General features: G+C 40.8%; 1 protein-coding gene across 14 annotated transcripts in view; it reads left to right on the forward strand.

Moving 5' to 3' along the window:
* The first annotated feature begins 369 nt into the window (after nucleotides 1-369).
* Nucleotides 370-22,410, forward strand: part of ARHGAP12 (Rho GTPase activating protein 12) — a 75,343-nt gene continuing 53,302 nt past the window's right edge. For 7 of the 14 annotated variants that reach the window (XM_014880380.2, XM_014880381.2, XM_014880383.2 and 4 more), the window contains exons 1-2: nucleotides 1,180-1,257; nucleotides 5,882-6,633. In XM_014880380.2, coding sequence (XP_014735866.2) covers nucleotides 1,224-1,257; nucleotides 5,882-6,633 — 786 coding nt within the window. In that variant the 5' untranslated portion in view covers nucleotides 1,180-1,223. The other 7 variants (XM_014880385.2, XM_088159804.1, XM_014880386.2 and 4 more) reach the window with 3 other exon arrangements.

Genomic DNA, 22,410 nt, shown 5'->3' on the forward strand with positions numbered 1-22,410 from the left:
GAAACAAATGTCAAGGACTATTTATTATTATTTCTCTTTGGGCAACTATTTAGAAAAATGCGGTTTCTTCAGGTATCGTCTATTAAACAGTCAGACCCGGTCTGCAGGGAGGAAGGTGCGTGGTTTTTGTTTTCCCTCTGTCCGTTTCAGCAGGGTCAGGAAGGCCTGGGTATTTCACAGGACCGCGGTCAGTGAGGAGCTGTTGGCACGGCTCCAGCAGCCGCCCCGGAGCACCCGAGCTCACGGGCTGAGCCGTCCCGCGGGCCGGGCGGACCGGCCGGTGCCGGCGCCGATTCCTCCGCGGGGCCGGGCGGTCCCGGGCACCGCCCCCGCCCCGCCCCCGCCCGGGCCCGCCCCGGCACGTGACCCGCGGTGACGCCGCCGTGCCCCGGAGCCGCCACTCGCCGGGGCCGCGGCGGGAGCCGAGCGGGAGCCGCCGCAGCCGGAGCGGGCCCGGCCGGCAGGTGGGTGGCTGCGCCGCGCCCCTCGGCCCGCCGGGGAGGGCACGGGAAGGCGGGGACCAGCGCGGTGTTGCCGCCGCCGGGACGGTCGGGCAGGGCTGGGTGGTCCCGCGGGGGCACGTCCGAGCTCGGGCCGGCACACGGGGCCGCAGCCCCCCGGCACCGCCCTCCCGCCTTCCCTCCCTGTCCTGGAGCGCCTCGCGGAGCGGCTCCGAGCCCGCCGGGGGTCCGGGCGGCGCCGCCCCGCGCTGCCCCCGGCGGCGGCTCCGGCTCCGTTCCGCGGGCGGCGCCGGCAGCGCCGAGTTGGCGGCGCCGGGAGGCAGCTCCGCACCTGGGCGCTCCCCCGCGGGCCGCGCTGCCGGGGTGGCGGGGCCGGGCCGGGCCGCCCGCGCTGCCGTGTGCGAGCGGCGCCCGCTCACCTGCGGGAGGGAGACAAAGGGAGGCAGCGGCGGCCCCGCCGCCCTTCCCGGGCGCCCCCGCCGGGCCGGGGGATCTGATCTGCCGCCCTTGTGTGAACTTGAGCGCGGCACCTTGGGCTGGCTGGGCCGGGCGGGTCGGGGCGGCCGTGCCGCGCTATTTATAGCCGGTGCTCACAGTCAACAACTTAACAAAAGCCCGCACCGAGGAGTGAGCGGGGCTGGGAGGGAGCTGCGGGGGGCGGGGGGACTGCAGCGGCGCTGAAAAGTTGTCTTGACACTTGTTTAAAATGCATCGCTTATTCAGTGCTCTGAGTCACGGGCAATTATTAAATGGTCGCTTATTATGCCTCTAGCGTTTAAAGACGTGCGAGCTCCGGGTAGGTAGTTTGCTTGCAAGTAGTGCTCGATTTCTGACTGTGTCTGAGGAAAGAGTGAAGGGCTAAGCTTGTCTTTATAGGACTTGTAAGTTGCCTGTGTTTTGGTTATATATGTTGTGGCCTTTTGCCTATATTTGTATGCAACTTTTGCATGCTCTAAATGCACGCTTTGCAGAGGGTGGCTCCTACAGGCATCGCTGAGGACTAGTGTGCTAAAAATACTGGCTGAGGAGTCAGGTGTGCTGGACAAGCAGTGGTGCCCCTTGGGAAGAAAGGAATGAATAGGGTTGAAGTCTGACAAGGGACCAGTCTCACGGGCAGTGGTTGTGCAGATACAGTCTGAACCCCTAGGAAAACTGCCCAGGGAGAAGCAGAATTATGGAATCTATTGAGGTGCAGCCAGGGTATCTCATCTGGCCTGAACTGTTAAGAATTTATCTTAATTTAGCCTTCATAATTGAATTTATTTCTGTATCAGAACTGCGGAAGGGTTCATTTCAGTAGTGGGTGAAGTTTGACGCTGAAAATGGAAAAAGATTTACACAAGTCAACTGCTGCCGCTTTGTAGGACACTGCGAACAAGGTCACACAAAGAAATTTCAGGAGATCCGTTAACACTCAGTGGCATTTTTAACAACTTATCATCCGTTTGCATTAGAAAGTAAGAATTCCCTATCCCTAGTAAAGGTTGTTTGTTTTGTTTTTTTTTTCCCTAGAGGAAAATAAAAGGAATAGCAAAAAGTATTTCAGGTTATTTCCCAAGACTCAGTTACCTGAAGATTCCACGGTTCTGGAAGATGAGAAGTAAATGCTCTGTGCCTGATAATTTCAAAAGAGAGGGTGGGGAGGAGTCTTGAATTTTGGGATAATGCTGAAGGTAGGGGTGATCATATCTCATCCTGTGAGCATACTGTATGAGTATCATATATGATCATATGTATGATTCTGTGTCTTAGGACCATGCTTCTTTCAAGCATTTGCATGGACTTCAGTCGAGAGGGCATCATTCTCTAGTTAAGACTGGATGCTGTCAGGAGGTGAGGATGCAGCTGCAGGGTTTAGGTTGCTCCAGGAAAGGTTCAGCTCTGAGCCGACCTACAGCTCTCAGAGCCCTGCCTGTCTGAGAGCGATCAGAGCTGTCACATCGGCTTTGGATAAAATCGGTCTCGGTTTGTGGGGACGCACATAAAAATACAGCTAGAGGCAGGTGTTGGCATGGTTGGACCCTCTGGTGCTGCGTGTGCACCCGCTTGTGGGGAGAGCTCTCCGGAGCCCTGAGTGCGAGCGGGCAGTGCTGGCCCGGTCCCGGGAGGAGCCGATCGGGCAGGTCCGATGCCGGTCCGGTGCCGGGAGCAGGGCAGGTCCGATGCCGGTCCGGTGCCGGGAGCAGGGCAGGGCCGGCCCGGGCAGGGGCGCGCCCGCGGGCGGAGCGGGGGGAGAAGGGAGGAGCTGACCTCTGCGAACACTCGGGGTTGCCAGCCTTACTCAGCCTTAGCTGAGTAAGAGATGGGAACGGTTCCATGGGCAGCCGAAGGGATCTCTCTGCCCCGGTGCCGAGTGAGAGCCCTGCTCGCCTCTCTCGCACCCGTGCCTGCCATGGCCAGGCTCCGCTCCCGCGGGGCAGCGGGAATGCTCCGTGAAATGGTTTGTGTGCCCACGCGGGGATGGGACCCACCTTACATCGCTTGCCAGTAGCCATTGGAGTTTTCTTCACCAGGGGAAAAGCGAGTCTGTTTTTTGGTTCATGAACAGGTTTTCTTAATGAGGCCATTTTTTGTTAGTCTCTCAATCAGATATTGAGACTTTATTTAAGGCGTTATTTATTGATGGTGTGAAAGCTTACAGATGTTCTCCGTGGAAGTAAATGATTTTTCGTACTTATCATCCTCTAATTAGACTAATTCAGCCTTCTTTACCAATGGGGTGCCATCCAGCATGACAGGTAAATGGTAAGGAATAAAAAATACTGCGAGGTTACAAGGACTGATCAGTAGAACAATGAAGTCAGTAGTCCAAATGCCAGTACTGTGCATTCACACCTGCATTGTTGTGAGCCCCTTAGAGCAGAGGTTGGATCTAGGCACCCATGGTCTTTAAACTGTTCTATGAGACAGCTTCATGAAAGGGCATTCCAGTTATGTCCCCTGGGCTGCACAGAGAGTACAGGCCTTTTGTTACACAAGAGCTACATTTAAAAAATCAAAACGAAAATTAATGCATTTGAATCTGTGAAATCAAGGCCATGGTAGTTGTTTGCTGATCTACAGGGTTAATTTCCCATTTATACCATACATATTTCTTGCTTTTTTGGGGTTGAAGAGAAGAATTGGAGCCTTGCTCAGTCCTGATGATGTGATCTGTTTGTTAAAACTGTTTTGGTGTTCTGGCTGAACACAGCCTGTCTCTCTTTAATCGTATGTTCAACATTACCAAATGTTTGCTATTTACTTGATAATTTTGCAGCTTGGATGAAAGACCAAAAATTGTGCTGCTTATTTTTGTTGTTTATTTTTTATTGTTTTTTTTTGGAAAGGGGTTAGGCTGCAAAATTTACTTCAAAAGTAAATTTTTAAAAACTATTTTTGTAGCAGTTCTGTTTTATTTTACTTATTATTTTTTTTAACATAACATGCTACCTGTTGAACCTTTCTGTCTTGAAAACATGTTAAGCGTGCATTCTCAATAAATAGTTATATGGAACTGGCAAAAGAGGAATGAATAATCCAAGCTTTTAAACGCTTCTTAGCCCTGTGGGAAACCAGAGGCTTATTTTCTCTCTTTGGTTTCTGTGTAAGAGAAAAAGACTCTGGATGGATCCTTGTCCTATGGTTCAGCTTTTTGAGGTAACAGAGCTTTGAGGTAGACTGCAGCCTGGTAAGACTTGAATTTTTCTGGTGCCTGACCTGGAAGCCATGAAAGGGATTGGTAGCAGCTTTGAAGGAGTCAGGTTTGCTAAGAAGAAAAAACCAGCATTTGCATGGCAGAGCTTCCAAAACTAGAAAGAGAATGGGAATGGCTGCAATTTGTTCATGTTTACTTTCTGCTGCTGTTGCTAAACAACTGCAGAGCTGCGCTTAAAAACACCTATTTGTGTGGAATAGCTGGTAAGCACGTTGTTTTGTACTGAGGCTGTAAATAGACTTTGAATGTCAAGGTACCATTTTATGGTAGAAAGTAAACACCAGAATCCTGGCATTTTTTTTCTACTGCTTTGTGTTCCTATTATCAGCTTTGTTGAAGGTGGTACCATCATTCCTTCCATCAAGTCTATGATAAAATCGTTAATCTGACTTTGTGATTCTATTTGGAGCCTTGAAAACGGCGGTGGCTTCCTAGTTACCCGTAGGAAATGATTCTTGGAAGTAAAAGAGGATGGGCTGTGGGAGAGAGACACAGATTAAAGATGGGCACTTCTGTCTTGGTGTAATGTTTTAGCTCTTTACCTTCTTTTTGCCAAAGCTTTTTACTTAGTCTCTGAGTTATGTGGCAAATGTATTTCTTTCAAGGCTCAGATCAAATAACAGAAATGGCAAAAGAAAATGGAACAATCCTTAGTGGTTTCTGCTTTAGATCTCCCCGGAAGTTCTTTTCAGTTGTTATTTCTGTCCTTAGTCCCATTTAGCAGCTGAGTTCACTCTGCGTGTGTGTGCCTGCATGGAATTGCATTAGTTCCACTCTGTGACAGGGTAAAGGCTACAAACCTCATCACAAAGTCTTAACTTGCAGAGTTGCAAGTTTTTACATAACTTTTCTCATTCGTGAAACATGCATTTAAAAATAAAAAGATGTGTTTGTTAATCTCTAAGATTAAATATGGCAGCATTTTACTTCATTCTCCTACCTTCCATGTGAATGGTGGAGATCTTACATGCTTTGATTTTCAAGATTAAAAATTCTACCTTTCATGTTAATTTGCTATATTGTGTTCAGTGCAAGTTGGCAAGACTAATGCTTGCCCATCCATGAATTTGGACATTGATGCTACATGATTATTAAATAGAGAGAATTTGTTCATGGATGTGGGTGCAGTGGCAGTTGTCTGGATTATCAAGATGCTGAAAAGTACTTTTCAGAATTTTCATGTATTATTAATTATTTAATTACTTATTTTGGTTCATAGTCCTGTTTTGTCACTGTTGAGGTTTTTGTTTGCATTCTAAGATCTAGCCCTTAAACATTCGGTTAGATCAGGGTTTCTGTTAGGTGAATGAATCTTTTTGGAATATTTTGATTAAAACTAGTGTAATAACAGAGTTTCACAATAAATTAAGCCTATATGTAAGCGAGAGATTGACTCAGATCTGCCCCCCCACCAGATCTCCAATGGTCAATCAATGTTATTCAGGAACAGAAACAATAACTAATTAATTAATTAAGCTAATGAGCCACTTGATAGCAGGAGGCTTGTGTGAACAGGACAGTTAAATCAGTGACCTAAGTTGTTTTACTGATTTTTTTTTTTTTTTTTATTTCAACACCGAGAAAGATTGAAAATACTTCATTTTCCATCAATTAGTCTAGGGTTGACATGAACTGAATAGGCAGGATTTTTAAAAAAATGTTTTTCTCCAAAGTGCTCTTAAACAGCCACTTGATTGTATATACTTATTTTTTTTTCTTACAGCTCTGAACATTAACAGGAAAATAACACTGAAACAGAATGTCGCATACCTTTTGTCTGAAAAGGTGAAATCTTTTCAGATAGAAATGGCTGATAAGGGTGGGAAGATGCTTCCAGGACAATTGTACATTCAAGTGGAATATGACTATGAGTATGAGGCCAAGGACAAGAAAATTGTGATCAAGCAAGGGGAAAAATACATCTTAGTGAAAAAGACTAATGATGACTGGTGGCAAGTCAAAAGAGATGAAAATTCCAAACCCTTTTATGTGCCAGCACAGTATGTGAAGGAAATACCCCGGAAAGCACTGATGCCACCTGTGAAGCAGGCAAGCATGCTGCCAAATAACACCTTGAAGTTGACACATGGATTACAGAGATCAACAGAAAATGTGAATAAGTCACCAGAGCTTTCTAGTTTTGGAAAATCTTCTCCAGTTCAAGTGTCTTGCTTAGTTCGAGATGCCAATCAAAATCTGGGACCGAACAATAGCCCCTGTCAAACTTTTGGTTTGAGTCTGGACCTTACCCAGAACAATGGAAAACTTAACAATGAGTTGCAATCTCCCAAGGTTTCCAATCAGTTTAGAACCATTTCCATGGGTCATTTCCCATGCCCGGAGTTCTTGGAAATAGAGAAAACCAGCTTTTTGCATGAACAGTCTTGTGATTCAGCAGGAGAAGGCTCAGAAAAAATTCACCAAGATTCGGAGTCCGGAGATGAGCTCAGTAGTAGTTCCACAGAACAAGTGCAGGTAAGCTAAAAAATGGCCCCCCATGTCTGGTTTGTTTTCTTTGTTATTGCCATAATTGTCTGCTACTGTTCTGAGACTTATTCCCAGAAAATTCCAACTGTTTAAATAAAAATGTCTTCTCTCAGCATGAAATTGTTACTAAAATCAAAACAGTTGATGTGTTTAGTCCTTGCAGAATTACTGTGCTGTGGGAATTGATTCCATTTACGTTATTCTGTGATATAAAGTTAAAGAACAATTGTGTTTCCATATTAAGATTGGTTTAATATGACACTGAAATTGGGTAATATTTTCTTTCAGAGGAAGGGAGCCTACTGCTGTAACACCTCATGAGTTGGCTTGTTGAAATAATAGTGCTAGTTACTGTCAGTTTTCCCTAAGTGTGTATAGATAACATAAGAACTGTAAATTAATGCCTTAGTGGGTTTAGTTACACTTCAGATTTACATGGAATTTAATTTCTGGCTTGATAATTTTATTTGTAGACTGTTTTAATGAGTCAGCTCTGCCAATCCTGCTTCTCACAACTTTTTTCTGGATTAAAACTCAAAACATGTGAGTTTGTTAATTAGTATGGAAGAATCTCAGGAATGATGTACTCCTACTTCAGGCTAAAACTGAGCATTGACGGCCTTTGTCCTTGGTAAAGCAGTTTTTCTCACTTCTTAATTTTTTTTTTTAATAGGCATCCCCCACCCCCATCAAAAGATTAGAACTCTTAACTTAATCAGGTCACTTCTAGTACGGGTAACCAAGTTAATTAGTCTATTGTAATCCAGGTTTGCTCTTAAACCAGTGATGTATGTGTGCATACACATGGTTATGTATTTATATGTATGTTTATGTAGATAATTCCCCCACGTCACACTTGCCTCCCCCATCTTTCTGTAGGGACACGTTAAATTATTTTAAATTCTGTTAAAAGCTACCTACTCTTGAACTTAATCTGTAGTGTGAAACTGTTTTTGCTTGGATAAAAACTGATTGTTACAGTAAATCCCACTTGCCAGCATGTATTCAGAGTACCAGAGGATCCCAAATCAAACTTGATGTTAACTTTAGATATGAAAAGCTTTACCATTGAGAGCTGTGAATCAGTACTTTGCTAATAAGAAACAATGAAGACAAAGCTGCTTAGGAACGAGTCAGTATGGGAAGATCTTAAAGATACAAGATTGATTACATGAATTACAGAGTCTTGGATTGTGTATATATATTTATTGGACTACTCAGAATCAGTAGCTATTGAATATCCTTCTATATTCTTGTTCTCATTCTTGATATACAGAGTTTCTATAGTTACAGGACATCATGTCTCTAATATAGAGTAAAATATTTTACGTTAGTTTTAACTCTGTCACCCCTCCCTCAAATAATATGGAATGAATAGGATTACTGAATTTAATTTCTTTCCTTCAGTGATGTCTTTCTTATGCAATGTGAGAATCCATGAGCTTTCTTGCACTTTCTTTACAGCATTGCCCTAGCTCAATGTAGTTGATGTGAACCACTTAGAACTTTGCATGGTAAAGTGATTAGTAGATAGTTGTTTTGGAAATGTGTGTTGGCATGTTGCTGCCATATTAATCAATTGCCAAACAAATTATGAAAATACCAAGAAATGTTTAGAAAGTATATTCTACTTTAAATAGTTTACCACATTAAAATTTATATTACATGGTAGGACAGTTCCTCCTTCTGTGTTGACTATAATTTGATGCATTTCCTTCTCTAAAGCAGATGGAATTAATATTACATGGGTGTCTTTTGTCAATAATAAATATATGGCCTGCAGCTCAGTTTCCACTGGACTTTGTGCCTCTTGATGCAGTGACACTTAATCTTTTCGCCGTTCTCTCGTCTTCCCCCCTCCCCACTATACATTATTCAATGCTGCAAATGATTTATGAATTTGTATTTGAGTGGGGCAGAAATGCATGTATTGTAGACCCTGTTATGGGAGGTCTGAAGGGGAGGAGTTTTCACAGTGTTTAAGAAAAACAAATGCTAAAAATGCCACATTTTGGCTGTGGAAAATGCTTGGCAGTTTGACTGATGTTACTGAAAAATTTGCCATTATCAGAATCCTGGGCAGCAAGAGTACGGGTGCTCGCTGTGCCTTGCAGTTTGCCTTATTTTGTAACTTAATCTCATCCTGTGTAATCACCAGCTCTTTAAATACAATGAAAATGTTTGACATTTAGTAGCCGTGGGGATTAAAGCAGTGGTAGAACTGATGTCACCGTTAGCTCAGTCTAGATGTTCAGAGTGCCAGCCTTCTCACTGGAACAGCTTGGCAGTTTTTTTAGAATTCTTTCAATAATGAGCATTGTTTAGTAGAAATCAGCTGTGCAGAAATTAATGGCTCAGAAAGCTGTTTTTATTGCTCTTAGTCTGTAGTGAGAACATCAAGTTCCTGGCTTTCACGCACAAACAGGATTTCACTTCACAAGACTGACTGCTTCTCCCTCCCTAGCCTGCTGTGGAGTTCAGTTTTATGCAGTCTGCATTATAATAAACTCTAAGCTACAGGTGTTTTCTCTTAAATTTGTAAGATTAGAAACTAGAATTACCTTAATAACTTCATGTAAGTAAGTTTTTGGTGGTGTTGAGGTGATTGTATTCAGCTTTAGTCTGACCTTCATTGTGTTTTCGCTGTCCTTGAGTACAAATATATGAGATACAGAGGAATGCTTCTCTTGTGAGATCTTTCTAAGAAGTGGTTACATTTTTCCCTGAAGATTATCCTCCTCCTCCTTTCCAGTAATGAAGTGCAGGTTCTGCAACTGTACTGTCCTGAAGTCATAGGCTTTCTGGCTGTGGAAATACTGGAAGATCCAGAGCCTCCAAAGTAGTGCATAAAGGAAGGATTTTTTAGCAGATGAAATATGTGAAGGGAAGAGCAGAGATGTGGCAGCATGAGTATTTGCTAATGAAGATGTAGCAAAGGGTCTGGTCAAGAGATACATCAGGACTGGATAATGAACATTCTTGACATTTTATGCAAAGAAATTACAGCTGTTGGTTGCCACTCTGGTGGATAAGGCATTGTAAGAACCATATGTTAGCTTATGAACTTGAACTGTAGGAAGGCAGGAGGTAATTAGAGGAAGTAGGGCTTGAGTGGAAACAAGCTTCAATTTAAACAGATTTAAATCTCTGGTGTTGACAGTAACTGCAGGTCGAATTGGAACTGAATGAAATGGTTTGAGTGAATGCACAGCTGTGTGTAAGAATCATTGAGACAATGGTGACATTCAAAGTTGTGAGAATCAATGAAGTTCAAGAAAATTTTAGGAAAATGGTGTCAGGTGTGATGTCCTGATCCCAAGGAAAGGGCAGAAATACTCCTCAAGGAGACCAAGGATGTGAGGAAGAAGGAAAGTTCTGAAAGAGTGATTCTTTAGCAGATATGGACAGTACTTGAAAGAAGCAAATGGGATGTCTGAGCAGTATACAGTAGAAGCAGAGACCTGAGTAATTGTTCTGAAGATTAAAAAAAAAGCAAAGGACTTACATGTTCAGGCATGTCTAAACAGGCAGGAAAAGCTGAAGCAAAGAAGAAGACATTAAAAGTGGTCTTTAAAAAGCACTCTGGGCAATGCTTGCTTTCCTAACAGGTTTGAGAGAGAAGGTGTGCAGACAGGGAGAGAGTTGGGTAAGTTGAGAGATCATGTCAAGAATGTTTAGGTGTTATCTTTGAGGATGATACTTTGGAATAAAATCATTACAGCCAGAAATTAAAATCTGCTTTTGGCAACGCTAATGCATGACCTGTGGGAAATAACTTTGTTTCTGATGCATGTTACCTCCTCTTTTGTCATAGGAGACATATAATATATTTAAAAGTAAATACATGGCACTGTCTTAATGTTACTTTTTATGCTTATTAAAAGTTACTTTTAGCAGCAGGTTGGTTGTAATCATTATAAATATAGACAGTGACCTATTTGCAAAGATTGTTCTGTCTTTCATCCTCTTTAGTAATTGACTATTGCATAAACTGTGAAGCACTAAAGGGGATTACCACTAGGATGGCTGTTTTGCTTTGATTAATTCTGAGTAGTAAAGATCTTAAAGAGCTCTTTCTGTCTTGCCTTTGCAATTTCTATGGAATTGCAGTAACTTTTTAGTGAGGAAAAAAAAATTTTGTGTTTCTGTGGATGTCAGAGCATATCTTCTAGAGATCTTGGCATTCTTGTCTTTGTCATTTAGTTTAAAGACTGGTGGCAAATCATTAGTGTTAGACTGCCTAGCTGGTCAAATGTTAAACCTCTGAAATAAATGGCTATCCCCGTTTTGTGGGGCACAGAATCAGTTTGCTTCTGTGATAAGAAATTTCATGCTGTTTTTTTTAAATTTGATTAATTTGTTCAAGAGATGAGTAATTTGATAGCATGAAGGAAGCATACAAGAATTTTTTTCTTAATAAAACTGAACATGTTTGCAGATTCATGGCAGTATGTATAATGTAATAGTTTGAATTACATTTTAAGTATCATCCTTTAATCTCTTAACTTCTTAAAAACAACATTTGTTATTCTAATGATATTAAATGCTGAAATGCACACTTTATAATGAGATGAAGAATAACTTTTAATGACAAGGAACCAAAAGCTGTATAATTTAAGGAGTTTTATAAAACAGTAATTTTAATATTCTTTTTCTGTAATTTCAGTAGCTGCTGCTAGAATTTTGTAAACAGGTTGAAATGCTTGCTAAATTATGTTAATAACTCAAAGGTTCTGGACAGATAATATTGGAGAATACTTTTTTCCTGGCTGGTTTTGTGTATGTGGTTGTTGGTTTGGTTTTTTTTTTTTCCTACACAGTGTCAACAGGTCTGGATAGTTTCACTTTACAGTGGTGCTGTTTGTGATCAGCTCAGTCTCTGTAGTTTTAATATGTAAGTTAGGTTGCAGATAGTTCTCCCTCTCGGTCCAGGGATTTAGGTGCCCTAAAATGAGCAGCCCTTGTGTGCCACTAACGCTGCCTACAGCCCATATCCCATATGCTCCTCTGAACATCCCTGCTGCAAATCAGATTGACCTTCCTTAAAAAAATATACAGCAAGCACAAGTATTATCTGTGTCAGGCAGTTGTCAGAAAATCATGACCTGTGAGACAGGTTGTTTTTAGTTGGCTGGCTTGTTCTAATACTGGTGTTGGAATGCTCAGCTGAGTAAGCTACAGATCTACGTGGTACATGGCAGTTTTGTGTTGTGCTTTCAGAATTGAAACAAACAGCTAGTGCACTGTTAAAATTCTGCTAGTGCAAACACGGTCTTTTGACTCTTGCACTTCTATTTACTCTAATTTCATGCAGAAAATAATGAAATGGAACTTGGCACTGATTTAGGTGAATAAACCTGTGCCTTTTATCCTGGTAGAATTCCTAGCTCAAATGAAGCTCAAGCTGCATTACTTAAGGAAAAATAGTCATAATACAGAACAGATTTTTCTGGTTTTATGTAGAAAAGTGTAATTTCTAGTGTGCAAATGTAGAGTTTTGGTGCATGCTATCTCACCTGCTTTTTCTTTTGAATTCATGCCAACTACCAGCCGCAGCAGGGTGATGACAGAATCTTTAGGGATGGTGGAGTAAATGCTTAAACAGGAAAGCAGCCCTAGGAAAAGGAATAGGTGTTTGTCTCACTGCTGCCTAGGTTGAAAGCAGCTGGAGATACTGGGAATTTTGCTTTTTCTCGCTGGCAGTGCTTCTGTCATTTGAAGTAAGGAACCACCAGACACAGAAGAGACTGTGACAGGTAAAACTCTGCTTGAGACTCTTTTGAGAATATTTGATCCTATCTTGTTCTCTCACATAGCTCTGGGTACAAAAAATTGCTTTTGCTATGTCTACCTGGTTACGATCTAGGCAGTTGTTTAATGTTGCAGTGCTTGCCTATAGAACAAAGGTGCTGTTATTCTGTAGAATCCTAAAGAAAGTATCATTTGTTTCACAGCAGTGTGACAAAACATCAGGGAACGTATGACTCTGTAGAATAAAATGCAAAATACTTTTTTCCTTTTTTTTAGGCAGCTCTCTGGAATAGTAGACATTTGTGCTTAAAAAAAAGAAAGCATAATCTGTGCACGTCTATTACCCAAACAGCTGATATGTCTCTGACGTGCTTTGCCAGGTATATTTGGTTTAAAAACGATAGAGGCAAATGGGTTTTGCCTTTATGTGGAGTTTGTTGTACAGCTAAGGACAATACTTTTGGACAAAACAGTCATTCAGGATAGTAAGAACTGAGGATTTTCAAATGACTTCTGTGATTGTGAGTAACTGGACAACATACTGTTAGAATACTTGTACCAATTTTGAATTTAGCCTGTCTTAAAAGGATTTCTGACCGAGTTCTTGGGAAAGACAGTAGACTTCTATTAGATTATAGTTCTATTCTGGTACATATGAAAGTGCTAGGTTAGTGCAGAGAGGCATTCAAGCAAGCATAGAGAATGTCAGTAGTAGGAAATGGTGCAAAATGAAAATGCAGAATGCAAATTTCATGGTGTTTCTTTATTCTAAACGTGCATTTGCTGACCTCTGTCATCTTGAAGAGGAGGGGTAATAGTGCTGAAAACAGTGTAGAAGAGGTGAAAAGCACAAGCAGAAACATGGAACAGTTCCCTGAAGCCTTTGCAAAAATCTTGCATGAGAGCAGGTGCACATTTAGTGTTGCATGCAGAGGACTCCTGACTTCTTTTGATATTTATAACTCCTTTAGATATTTATAAAACCCTTGACTTTGGGGATATTTTCCCCCATCTTTTGATAATTTGTCCTGTCTTTGTAAACTCTTTTGACAGAGATTTGGAACTTGTATACAATGATGCTGTGAAGACTGGCATAGGTGTTTGGAGTCTGTATTTTAATTAATTCTAGTTTTCCATCTGATAAGTTTTGTAAATGAAAGTTAGAAGTTGAGGAGCTGTCTGAACGAATTTACGTTATCACATATGTTGAGTTTTGATGTTAAATTATCTGGCTTCACTTTCTGCTTATAATCAAAATCATGACTAGAAACTTGGACTCCTATTTTAAATCTGAAATTACGTATTACATTTTGAATTTAACTAACATAGTTTTAATTATTCCCCTTTTAAAATGGTTTACCTAAGGCTTCTGAATGATCTTCAGATCATCTAATTAAGTACCTTCCCTGTATTTTGTTTAAATGCAGTGCTGAAGAGCAGAGTTTTATGTCTGTTTTCTGCTGGTGTGGGGTGTACATAGTCTTTTGCTTTTGTGTATTGTTGTTCAGCTGACTCACTTTGCTGCTCTAGTCACCACCTGGCTCTACAAATATTTATTTCCAGTGCTGCTGGGAGGTGGTGGTGCTGGCCTCGGCAGTGTTGTGATGAGTGGGTCAAAATCCTGTAAGTAACTCCTTTATGGCAACCTGAGTAGTCACAGTCCAGTGCAAAGTCAGCAGACCTGAAGGACTCGGGGACACACTTGCCTTTTTACCGTCACTGATGTGATGGGACTCAGGCAACGAGTGTGCTTATGCAATACTGTAATAATATGTTATGTCTGATAAAAACAAATTCATTAAGCAAACTTTCTGGACTCTCAACTGGTTGTTCAACATGTCTAGTAATATTGCATGCACATTTATTTTCTAGAGAGCTTGAAAGATCACCAGGATATTGTTTGGAAATGATTCATGGTACAACAGGAACATTACAGTGTTGCAGATAACTATTGTTTGTCTTTTAAGTATTTAGCAGAAGCATTATCCTGCACTAAAGTGTTGCAACAGGAAACGAGATTCTTGAGTGACTTTGATTTGACTGCTTTTCCTGTTGAAATTGAATACAGGTGCTTCCCTCCTCTCCCCAGCCCCCACCACTGAAGATTTATCAACATGCTTGGCTCTATCCGTATCAATTCTTGGTTATTGGCGTCCAATTGGAAAAGCTGATAGGTGTTTGTCATGCGTAACTGCATAGTGCTTTAGGCACAGGGGACTATGTATGTGTGTGGGTATATATGTATATACCTGTGTTCTCTGTATATATGTGATATAAAAAAACAGGGGCACATGCTCTGTTTCTTGATAGCACTTTGATCTTGCTTTGCACCTCATATAGTGTGACTACCAGCTTTAAGCTTCCTCCCAACAACTTTATGAGATGTACTCATCAGTGTTCTTTTTTTCTGTCATCCAGATAAGTCCATTTGTCCTGGCTGTGGCTTTGTTGTGTTCATCCCTCCTGGTTGCTGCAGTGTGACTTGTAATGGCATTTTCATGAGCCTTCCCTGAGGCTCTGTGCTTTCCCTGCTCTAATATGTGTTACTCCATGGTGCTCATGCCCACGAGCCATGCCAGAGGACTGCAGTGCTTCTTCCCACAGAGCTTTCCACAGCCAGGCTCTGTGGCTGCCTTGCTTGGGCAGGGAGCAGGGGCTGGAGAAGAGGCAGTGTGGCCCTGTGGTCACACAGCTCTGTCCTTCTGTCCCTCTCTCATCCTCTCACTGAGCTCATTTGCTCGCTCCTGCCCATGGCAGCTCCTCACCAGTCCCTGCAGCCTCCTCAGTGAAAGCTTCAGCCTCGCTGATTTTCATTCCTGCCTTTGCCAGCCTGAAGGGTGATGCTTTTGTGGCTGCCTGAGGACACATACAGGATGAGGGAAGTTAAACTTCAGTTTTTCTTTATATTCTTCCGTGCTTCAGTCTCAAAGAGAGACCTGTCTCGGTGTTTCACGAGGTAGTGGGTGGTGATCCATCAAAGTGTAAATTTTACTTTTAAGTTTTGTTTACTTTTCTTTTATATATGTAAAAACTGTGTAAAACTTTTATATGTGTAAAAAAATTGCATCAATTTTTGCTTTTTGCTAGTTCATAAGTTGCTACTGTAACTATCAGTTGAGCAAAACTTAGATACGAACTTGCTCTTGTGGTTTTTTCTTTTCTTTTACGGAAAAACAGAAAAATCCAAATCCCAAGTGCTGTGCTGAAAATCTAGATTTAAATTCTGTTATTCTTCTTTTCTTGTTTTGTAAATCTTTAAAGCCTCAGCAGATTGTGTCCAAACTTAAGATGTGATGATTCCCTGTACAGCATTTGTGAGGGCTGCAAAACAGCTCTTTCCAGCTGCTGCAGGTCTTTGGTGTGCTGTTTATTAAAACAATTGAAGTGAACATTGTGCTAAGATGGTACTACACTGACAAATTCTTTCTTTGTAATCAATTTTCTGAGAAAAGTAGCTTGAAGTGCTGTATTTAAATTCTGCACCCATAGATGGTCTTAGGAATTGTCTGCTTATCCTGTTCTCACGTCATTACTGTCTGTCCATAAACTGCTGCTTTGCTTCTCAAAGTATTATGTTAAATGGTGATTTGAGCCCTGAGCCAGCCTCTGTGTTGTTCTTGGTACGCTGGATCTGCTTGGGTGCAGCCTCAGAATTATAAAGTAAATAAAATTCCACAAATACTGAGTCTTTTTATATCTTCTTAACTGCTATCTGAAACAAAAATCTCTGGTTTAATATTCATCGAAGTAAAGTGGTAGTTGCAGATTTACTTCAACATTTTCATGTTGAAACACAAAATTCGATGACAAAGGTATACTTCCTCTTCTAGATACTGATTTGCAGAAATAGCTGTTATTGAAAATGAAAGACATTCCTGCTAGTGTAAGGAAAATAAAGGGGAAGAAAAACTGCAGAAATGCATGGCTGAGTGTTTCATGCTTTCTGTCCTTACACTGGGTGCCAACAAACTGTCTGCAAGTAGAGAGAAACAGACTGAGAAATACAGTCAAAGAACAAATACTTCTGTTTTCAGTAGTTGTAGAGAGGGAAAAAGATGCAACCTGGTTGAGATTCCCATGAGAATTTTTTTGCTTTGCCTAATTCTGCTGTAAGCAGTACATAGAGTCTATTGCTGAGTATTTCTGAGATTTTGAGAAAAGTCTGTACAATTTTTACTTGGCTTTAGCATTTTGAAAAGCCCTCAAAAGTGATCTTAAAAAAAAATCTCTAACTTCTTTAAGTTAGGCACAGTGGATTGGATATGTTATTAAAAATGTTCCTTCTGCTGTTCAGTATACTTTTGGAAAACTGAATCCCAGTGTTAAAACTGGAGTGTTCATAGCCTGTTCTAGCTCAGAGTTGAAAATTAAAAATATCTTGGCACCATGGCATAATTATGTACAGGCTTCTTTTTGTGTGGTCTTAAACAGCTACTGAGGGAAATATTCCTGCTCTGCTCAAAACACCTCATATAAACATATAAATATAGTAACTGATAACATTTACTTTGCTCATCCTATTATGTCTTTTAAGGCAGAATTTTAAACTGAAGTCTTGACCTAATGTTCTCTGTATGTCTTCTCTGGCATGAGACTTGGCTTTCTACTTTATCCTTCATTACCAGAAAGAAATGTTATATGTGATGTAATAGGTGGTGTTCTTTGTCCTAAGTCATTAAAATACATGAGATTGAGGGGGTTCAAGCAGCCCTGACAAAACTTCAGAGATTTCCTTGTGTGCTGTAGCACGTACATTGTCTTGAGAATAGAGGCAGTGTCTTGGGAATTTAGAAGGCCTTGTGACATCTTGTCTCAATTCTTTATATCTGTCTCCCCTCCAGTATAAGAGACAGATTCCAGTATATGTGGGATTTTTTTAATGGTTAATTTAGAAATTTCAGCATGCAAACTAAACAGCTGAGTGATTATGTATACTGGAGGTGACAATATATAAAAAGCCTGTTAAGAGCCCAACTGGATAATAGGAATTTAATTTTAAAATACTTCTAGTGGAGCTGTGAACTTCATTTCCATAAGTGCCAAAATCAGAGGTATTTTTCCTGGTCAGAGAAACACAAAACATATGCAAAATATTGGAAAAATCAGAATTACATTGATTTTAATGTTAAGTATTTTTCCCATCTGTTGCTTTTTGCCTTAAGGTTTGTTTGCTTCAGGCAGGCCAGTGAATTCCCATTCTAGTATACTGGGAGACAGGGAGGATTCCAAAGAAATGCAGTGTCCTAAAATGCCAAAGACTCCTTTGAAAATGGAATTGTAATCTCTTCTCTAAGTCCTTACACAGTGACTTTGTCTTGCACCTTGTAAAAAAAGTCTTGCTGTCTGTCATAGAACCCACTAATTATATTCAGTGTTACACAGTAAACATGTGAGGATACTGGATCTGAATACAGATTTAATAAAGGATAATCTAATACAGGGACTAGTGGGCTTTAAAGACAGGAAAGTCTAATATGTTGACTGCTGTCTGAAATCTGCCAGGTGAAAATAAATTTTGATTTTAAAAATAATGACATTTTAGATTTTCTATTTTAATAATAAGATAAATGAGTAAGTGGGAGCATGATGTCTTACTTTAACCATTTAAAAGATTACATGTTAGCTGAAATTGTTTAAAAATATGTTAAAAATTTCAGTAGTGTGGGGAAAATTGAATAGTGTGGGGCTTTTGTATAATCTCTAAGCTTCAGTCTTTGTTGAGGGAAGGTTCATATGGAGAAAGCCTATGAAAAGCCACTAAAACCATATCAAACAGCTTCTTGGTCTGAATCTTCTTCATATTGAGGGATCTTCTCATATTCATGCATTATGCTAAGAATATCAGTAAAGACATTTATGACAAGTGTCTTTAAAAAAAATTGATACTTCTTGCAGCTACTAGATGCATTTTGTCATGGTGTGCCAGCCAGTATGGCCCAAATCTCTGCACTGCTGTGGCAAAAGAGAGCAAAAAAAATTCAGTTTCTGCTCAAAATAGAGGAATCTATATGCTAAAATGGAAAGTATGTGCTCTTAGCAGGGTTTAGCAGTTTAACATCTCCCTGCATTCCTCTGAGGGGATTTATGGCTGCAAGGCTCATCTTGAAGCTTGAGGCTTCACTGGAGGTTTTGTTATGATTGCTGTACTGCTGCTGTGCCAGATTGTTTGCCCTTCCTCTAATCCCCCATTTCAGTGGCAATCTGAAATGCACAGCTCTAATGCTTCCAGTAAGTGTTATTTAAGAGATACAGCTAATCACCCTCCATACTCAATTACTGCTCTTGTGAAGACAAAAGCATTTGGAGTAATGTTAGCCTAAAGCCTATTCAGGCATTTAAATTTTCCCAATAAGCTTTATATCTTTAATGCAGCTGTTGTACTGGATGTGGCTGAACAGCAAAATCTGAACAGTCACCAAGCAGAACAAGCTGTGACACTGCCAGCAGTGTTGCAGAAGACTCTCTGGGCAGTGGACTGATCAGCTTTCAGCACTGGTACTCTACAGACCCTCGTGGGACCTGCAACCCAGAGCTCTTAAAATGCCTGCAGCTGCATAATTCACCTTTTTATATGAGCTCAATGGAAATATCTCTGGAAAACAACATAGAAATCAACAGCAAAGCATTCATGTATCCAGTAATTCTAAATGCATTAGTTAAGTGTTCTTTTCGAGACTCCCAGGAAGTTCAGCTTCTATTCCACCTGTGTTTTGTGCAGAGGAACACCAGCTTTTAGTCAGCTTGCAAGAACGGCTTCATGTGCTGAGCATTGCTATATACTCAAGCATACATACATGACCTTTAAAGCCTTTTTTTTTTTTTCCCCCTGACAGCTTGGCAGATAGTGCTGCCATACTTTATTATACTTGTAGTTTCAATGAGAACGTTCTCTAAAGGCTGGTGGCTCCAGCTGATCCCCTGAGTGCTGAGCAGGGAATTACAATTCAGCAGCACGGGGGAGGGCTGTGCTCGCTGTGGCACAGGCACCGCTTACTGCCTGTTGCTTAATCAGCATGAAACTATTAGCAAATTCTTGCTATCTCAGCTATAATGTACTGCTAATAGGTTTGCTTTATTGCATAGGACAGTCAAAAAAGGCTGGAATGTTTTAGTAATTTTGAGCAAGCATAACATTCCTCTTAATGAAGTTTGACAGCGTTTTCAGAACTCCCTCACACTGTATAACAAGAGTACCATTACACATTCCTGTGTGCTAAGTGCTGGTAATTTATTTGTGTCTTTTCCAACACAACTTTTCCTACATGAAAGCTTTTACATTAGAATTTAAAATTATGTTATTTTACAAAATAGATTCCTGGCAACAAAAGCATTCGTGTATTATTAGTTCATTTAAACATACTCTCTAAATTAAGCATGGTTTTACAGTTTTCAGACAACTCTGTAAATCCTACTTCAGTGAAAAAAAAATCACAGAAATTGTTTGTGGTTTTTAAAATTAATTTAGATTATGTCTCACCCCCCAGTATTTTGGAACATGCTTTGCAATCTGGAGCATGCAGTGTATGGGAGAATGTGTGTGCTAGTGTGGCCTCTTTCACTTGGATCATCAGGAGTTAAGTTTCAGAGAGGGTTGGTGCCAGATATATGAATCTGTTTCTTTTTCCTCCCTGTCTTTTGTTTAGGGGCATTATTTTTATTTTTAGGGCAGTTTAATAAGTCTTTCGTTTTACTGATAAAATGGAATGAATCTCTGATACCTAGGGCTTGGGGTGATTTTTAATTTTTCTTGTCAGCACTGAAAAATGATGTTGCACGGCAGAAGGAATTAAATTATGTCAGTTAATTTTACTTTTAGTAAGTTGTGACTTTGTCTTACACTCGTGGGAGAAGTGAGGAGGGTCACTGTGTTTTCCGACTCTCCAGTGTGGTACCAGACAGTCAGCCCAGGCAGTCTGCATGATGGGCAGGGATGTGACAGAGAACTCTGCTTCCTATTTTTATTGCAGGGTCTGGTTCACTTGCAGCTGCTCTCACTCATTTCTCTTGCTTCTGAGAGTCTTATCTCATTCCTGGAGCGCAGAATTCAAAAAAGGTTTTTATGGTCTTGATCCAGCAGTGCTGCTCGTGGTCAGAATGGCTTTACTTTGAATGCAGTGCCATCCCTGGGAAGCCCAGCTGCAATCTTTGTGATCAGTGCATCTTAAGCAGACCCTCTCTGGATTGGTATAGCAGTGACAGTAGGCTTTGGGAGATGGATTCTACTTCAAATACCACAATACTTGACCCCCTTCCCACATACAGTTCCTCCTCCTTTCTGGCAGCCCATACCTTTTTGTTTCAGCTCGTCATAAGAGTTCTTTCACCCCCAAACTTTGTTTGAGAAGGACCTGCAAACGAGCAGGGAGATTTCTGTTAAAAATTTAATTGCAGTAGATGTTCATACTTGTCTGAGTGAATGAAATACAGAACACTAGAGTAAGACTTTTTGTGTGTGTGTCCTGTTACTTACACAGCTGACATCTACAGCAAACACAGCATTTTATGTTGAATAGGTTGTACCAAGCCTTTTAATTGCTCAGCAGTCCATGTAGAACATAAGGGACCATTGGAACATGTTCTGACACACACTTTGCAATGCATACCAATGGACATCATGCAATAATTTTCTGTGTGAAACTTGTAACTGGGTTATGTTTAAGGAGTATTGTTGAAAGAGGAGAGATACTCAGATTTAGTTTTGGCTTTGGAAGGTGGATATCTGTGCTGAGCTTCTTGGGGAATTGTTGATGTTCCCATTCATTATTATTCTTTGAATATTGTGGCATACACTCTTTCTCCCTTTTTTTAAAGTAAGTTTCTAGACCACATGACACACTGTCTTAATCCCTTTACCATTTGTTTTATGTAAAACAGAATAGACATGCTATAGGCACTCTGCATTGATGCTATTTTGTGGTTCTTTCTTGGTTACTGTAGCATACAGTCAATGGAATTTTTTTTTATCCTCATGGCCATGTAGAACTTGTATTTGAACTGTGAAAGTTAGAATTAACTGCTTCTGAGCAGATGAATAGTGGATTTTTAGATTGCACTGCATTTACTTAGAAACATAAATAAGTTAAACAAAAGCCCCAAAGCCCAGTTCATTTAGTTTGCAGGATCTCTATTTTGTATTACAAAATGCAGCTTGTTTCATCATTTGCTTCTTTGCAACTTCTCAGGGAAGAAAAACGACTTTAAGTTTCCTGTCAGTGCTGCAGCTGTGAAAGCGAACCAAGGGGAAATGGCCACAGGTCCCAGTAAAAGTACTCTGAATTAAACATGTGTGGTTTGCCAGCTCATAACATTTTGGGGTTGTTTTTGCAAATTGTACCTGGGAATTGATTTATGAGCTGCACTTCTGAGGAAGGTGAAGCTGATAATTCAGAGTCAGGGGAGATGTGCAGTTGAAGCACAAGTATTCCCACTTGTTGGTACATTCAGGATGTTGCCTTGGGTGGCTTAAATTCTGTGCTGGAAAGCTTTTTAGTGTAGACATGGTTCTGCTGCCTTTTTGATCATCTCTGGACATGGAAGTGGGCTTGTCCATTGTTGAACTGGCTTGTTCTGAAAAAAAATATTTATTACTCCCACAAAGTATAGCACTGTCTATTTTCTTGTCTGGTTTGTTTTGCATTTTACTAATTATTTGTGGTTAACCATCTCAGTGAACTGGACAGGATCACTCTAGGGTTGACATCACTGAAAGTGGTGGTATGTCCCTATTTTTTTTTCTGAAATCTGAGAAGTTTGATTGTCCATAACTCATCCCTCAGATTTGTGGGAATGTCTGAATTTGGAAGGATGGCTAGACCCAGAGGTTGCTTGCTGTTTTATCCCTGCCAGTTTTGCTACAAGTTGAAGAAAATTGTCAAGTTTTTCTTTTTCTGGAAGGTGTGCAGGGGGAGGGGAGAGAAAATTTCCTCTTTCCTTACTGGTATGATTTTACAACACTTCTGGGATTTAACTTATTTTGAGTATTGAGATACCCTGGTGTTTTGCAGAGGAGAGGAG

Source organism: Sturnus vulgaris, chromosome 1 (genome assembly GCF_052056855.1).
Source record: "Sturnus vulgaris isolate bStuVul1 chromosome 1, bStuVul1.hap1, whole genome shotgun sequence".
Lineage (NCBI taxonomy): Eukaryota > Metazoa > Chordata > Aves > Passeriformes > Sturnidae > Sturnus > Sturnus vulgaris.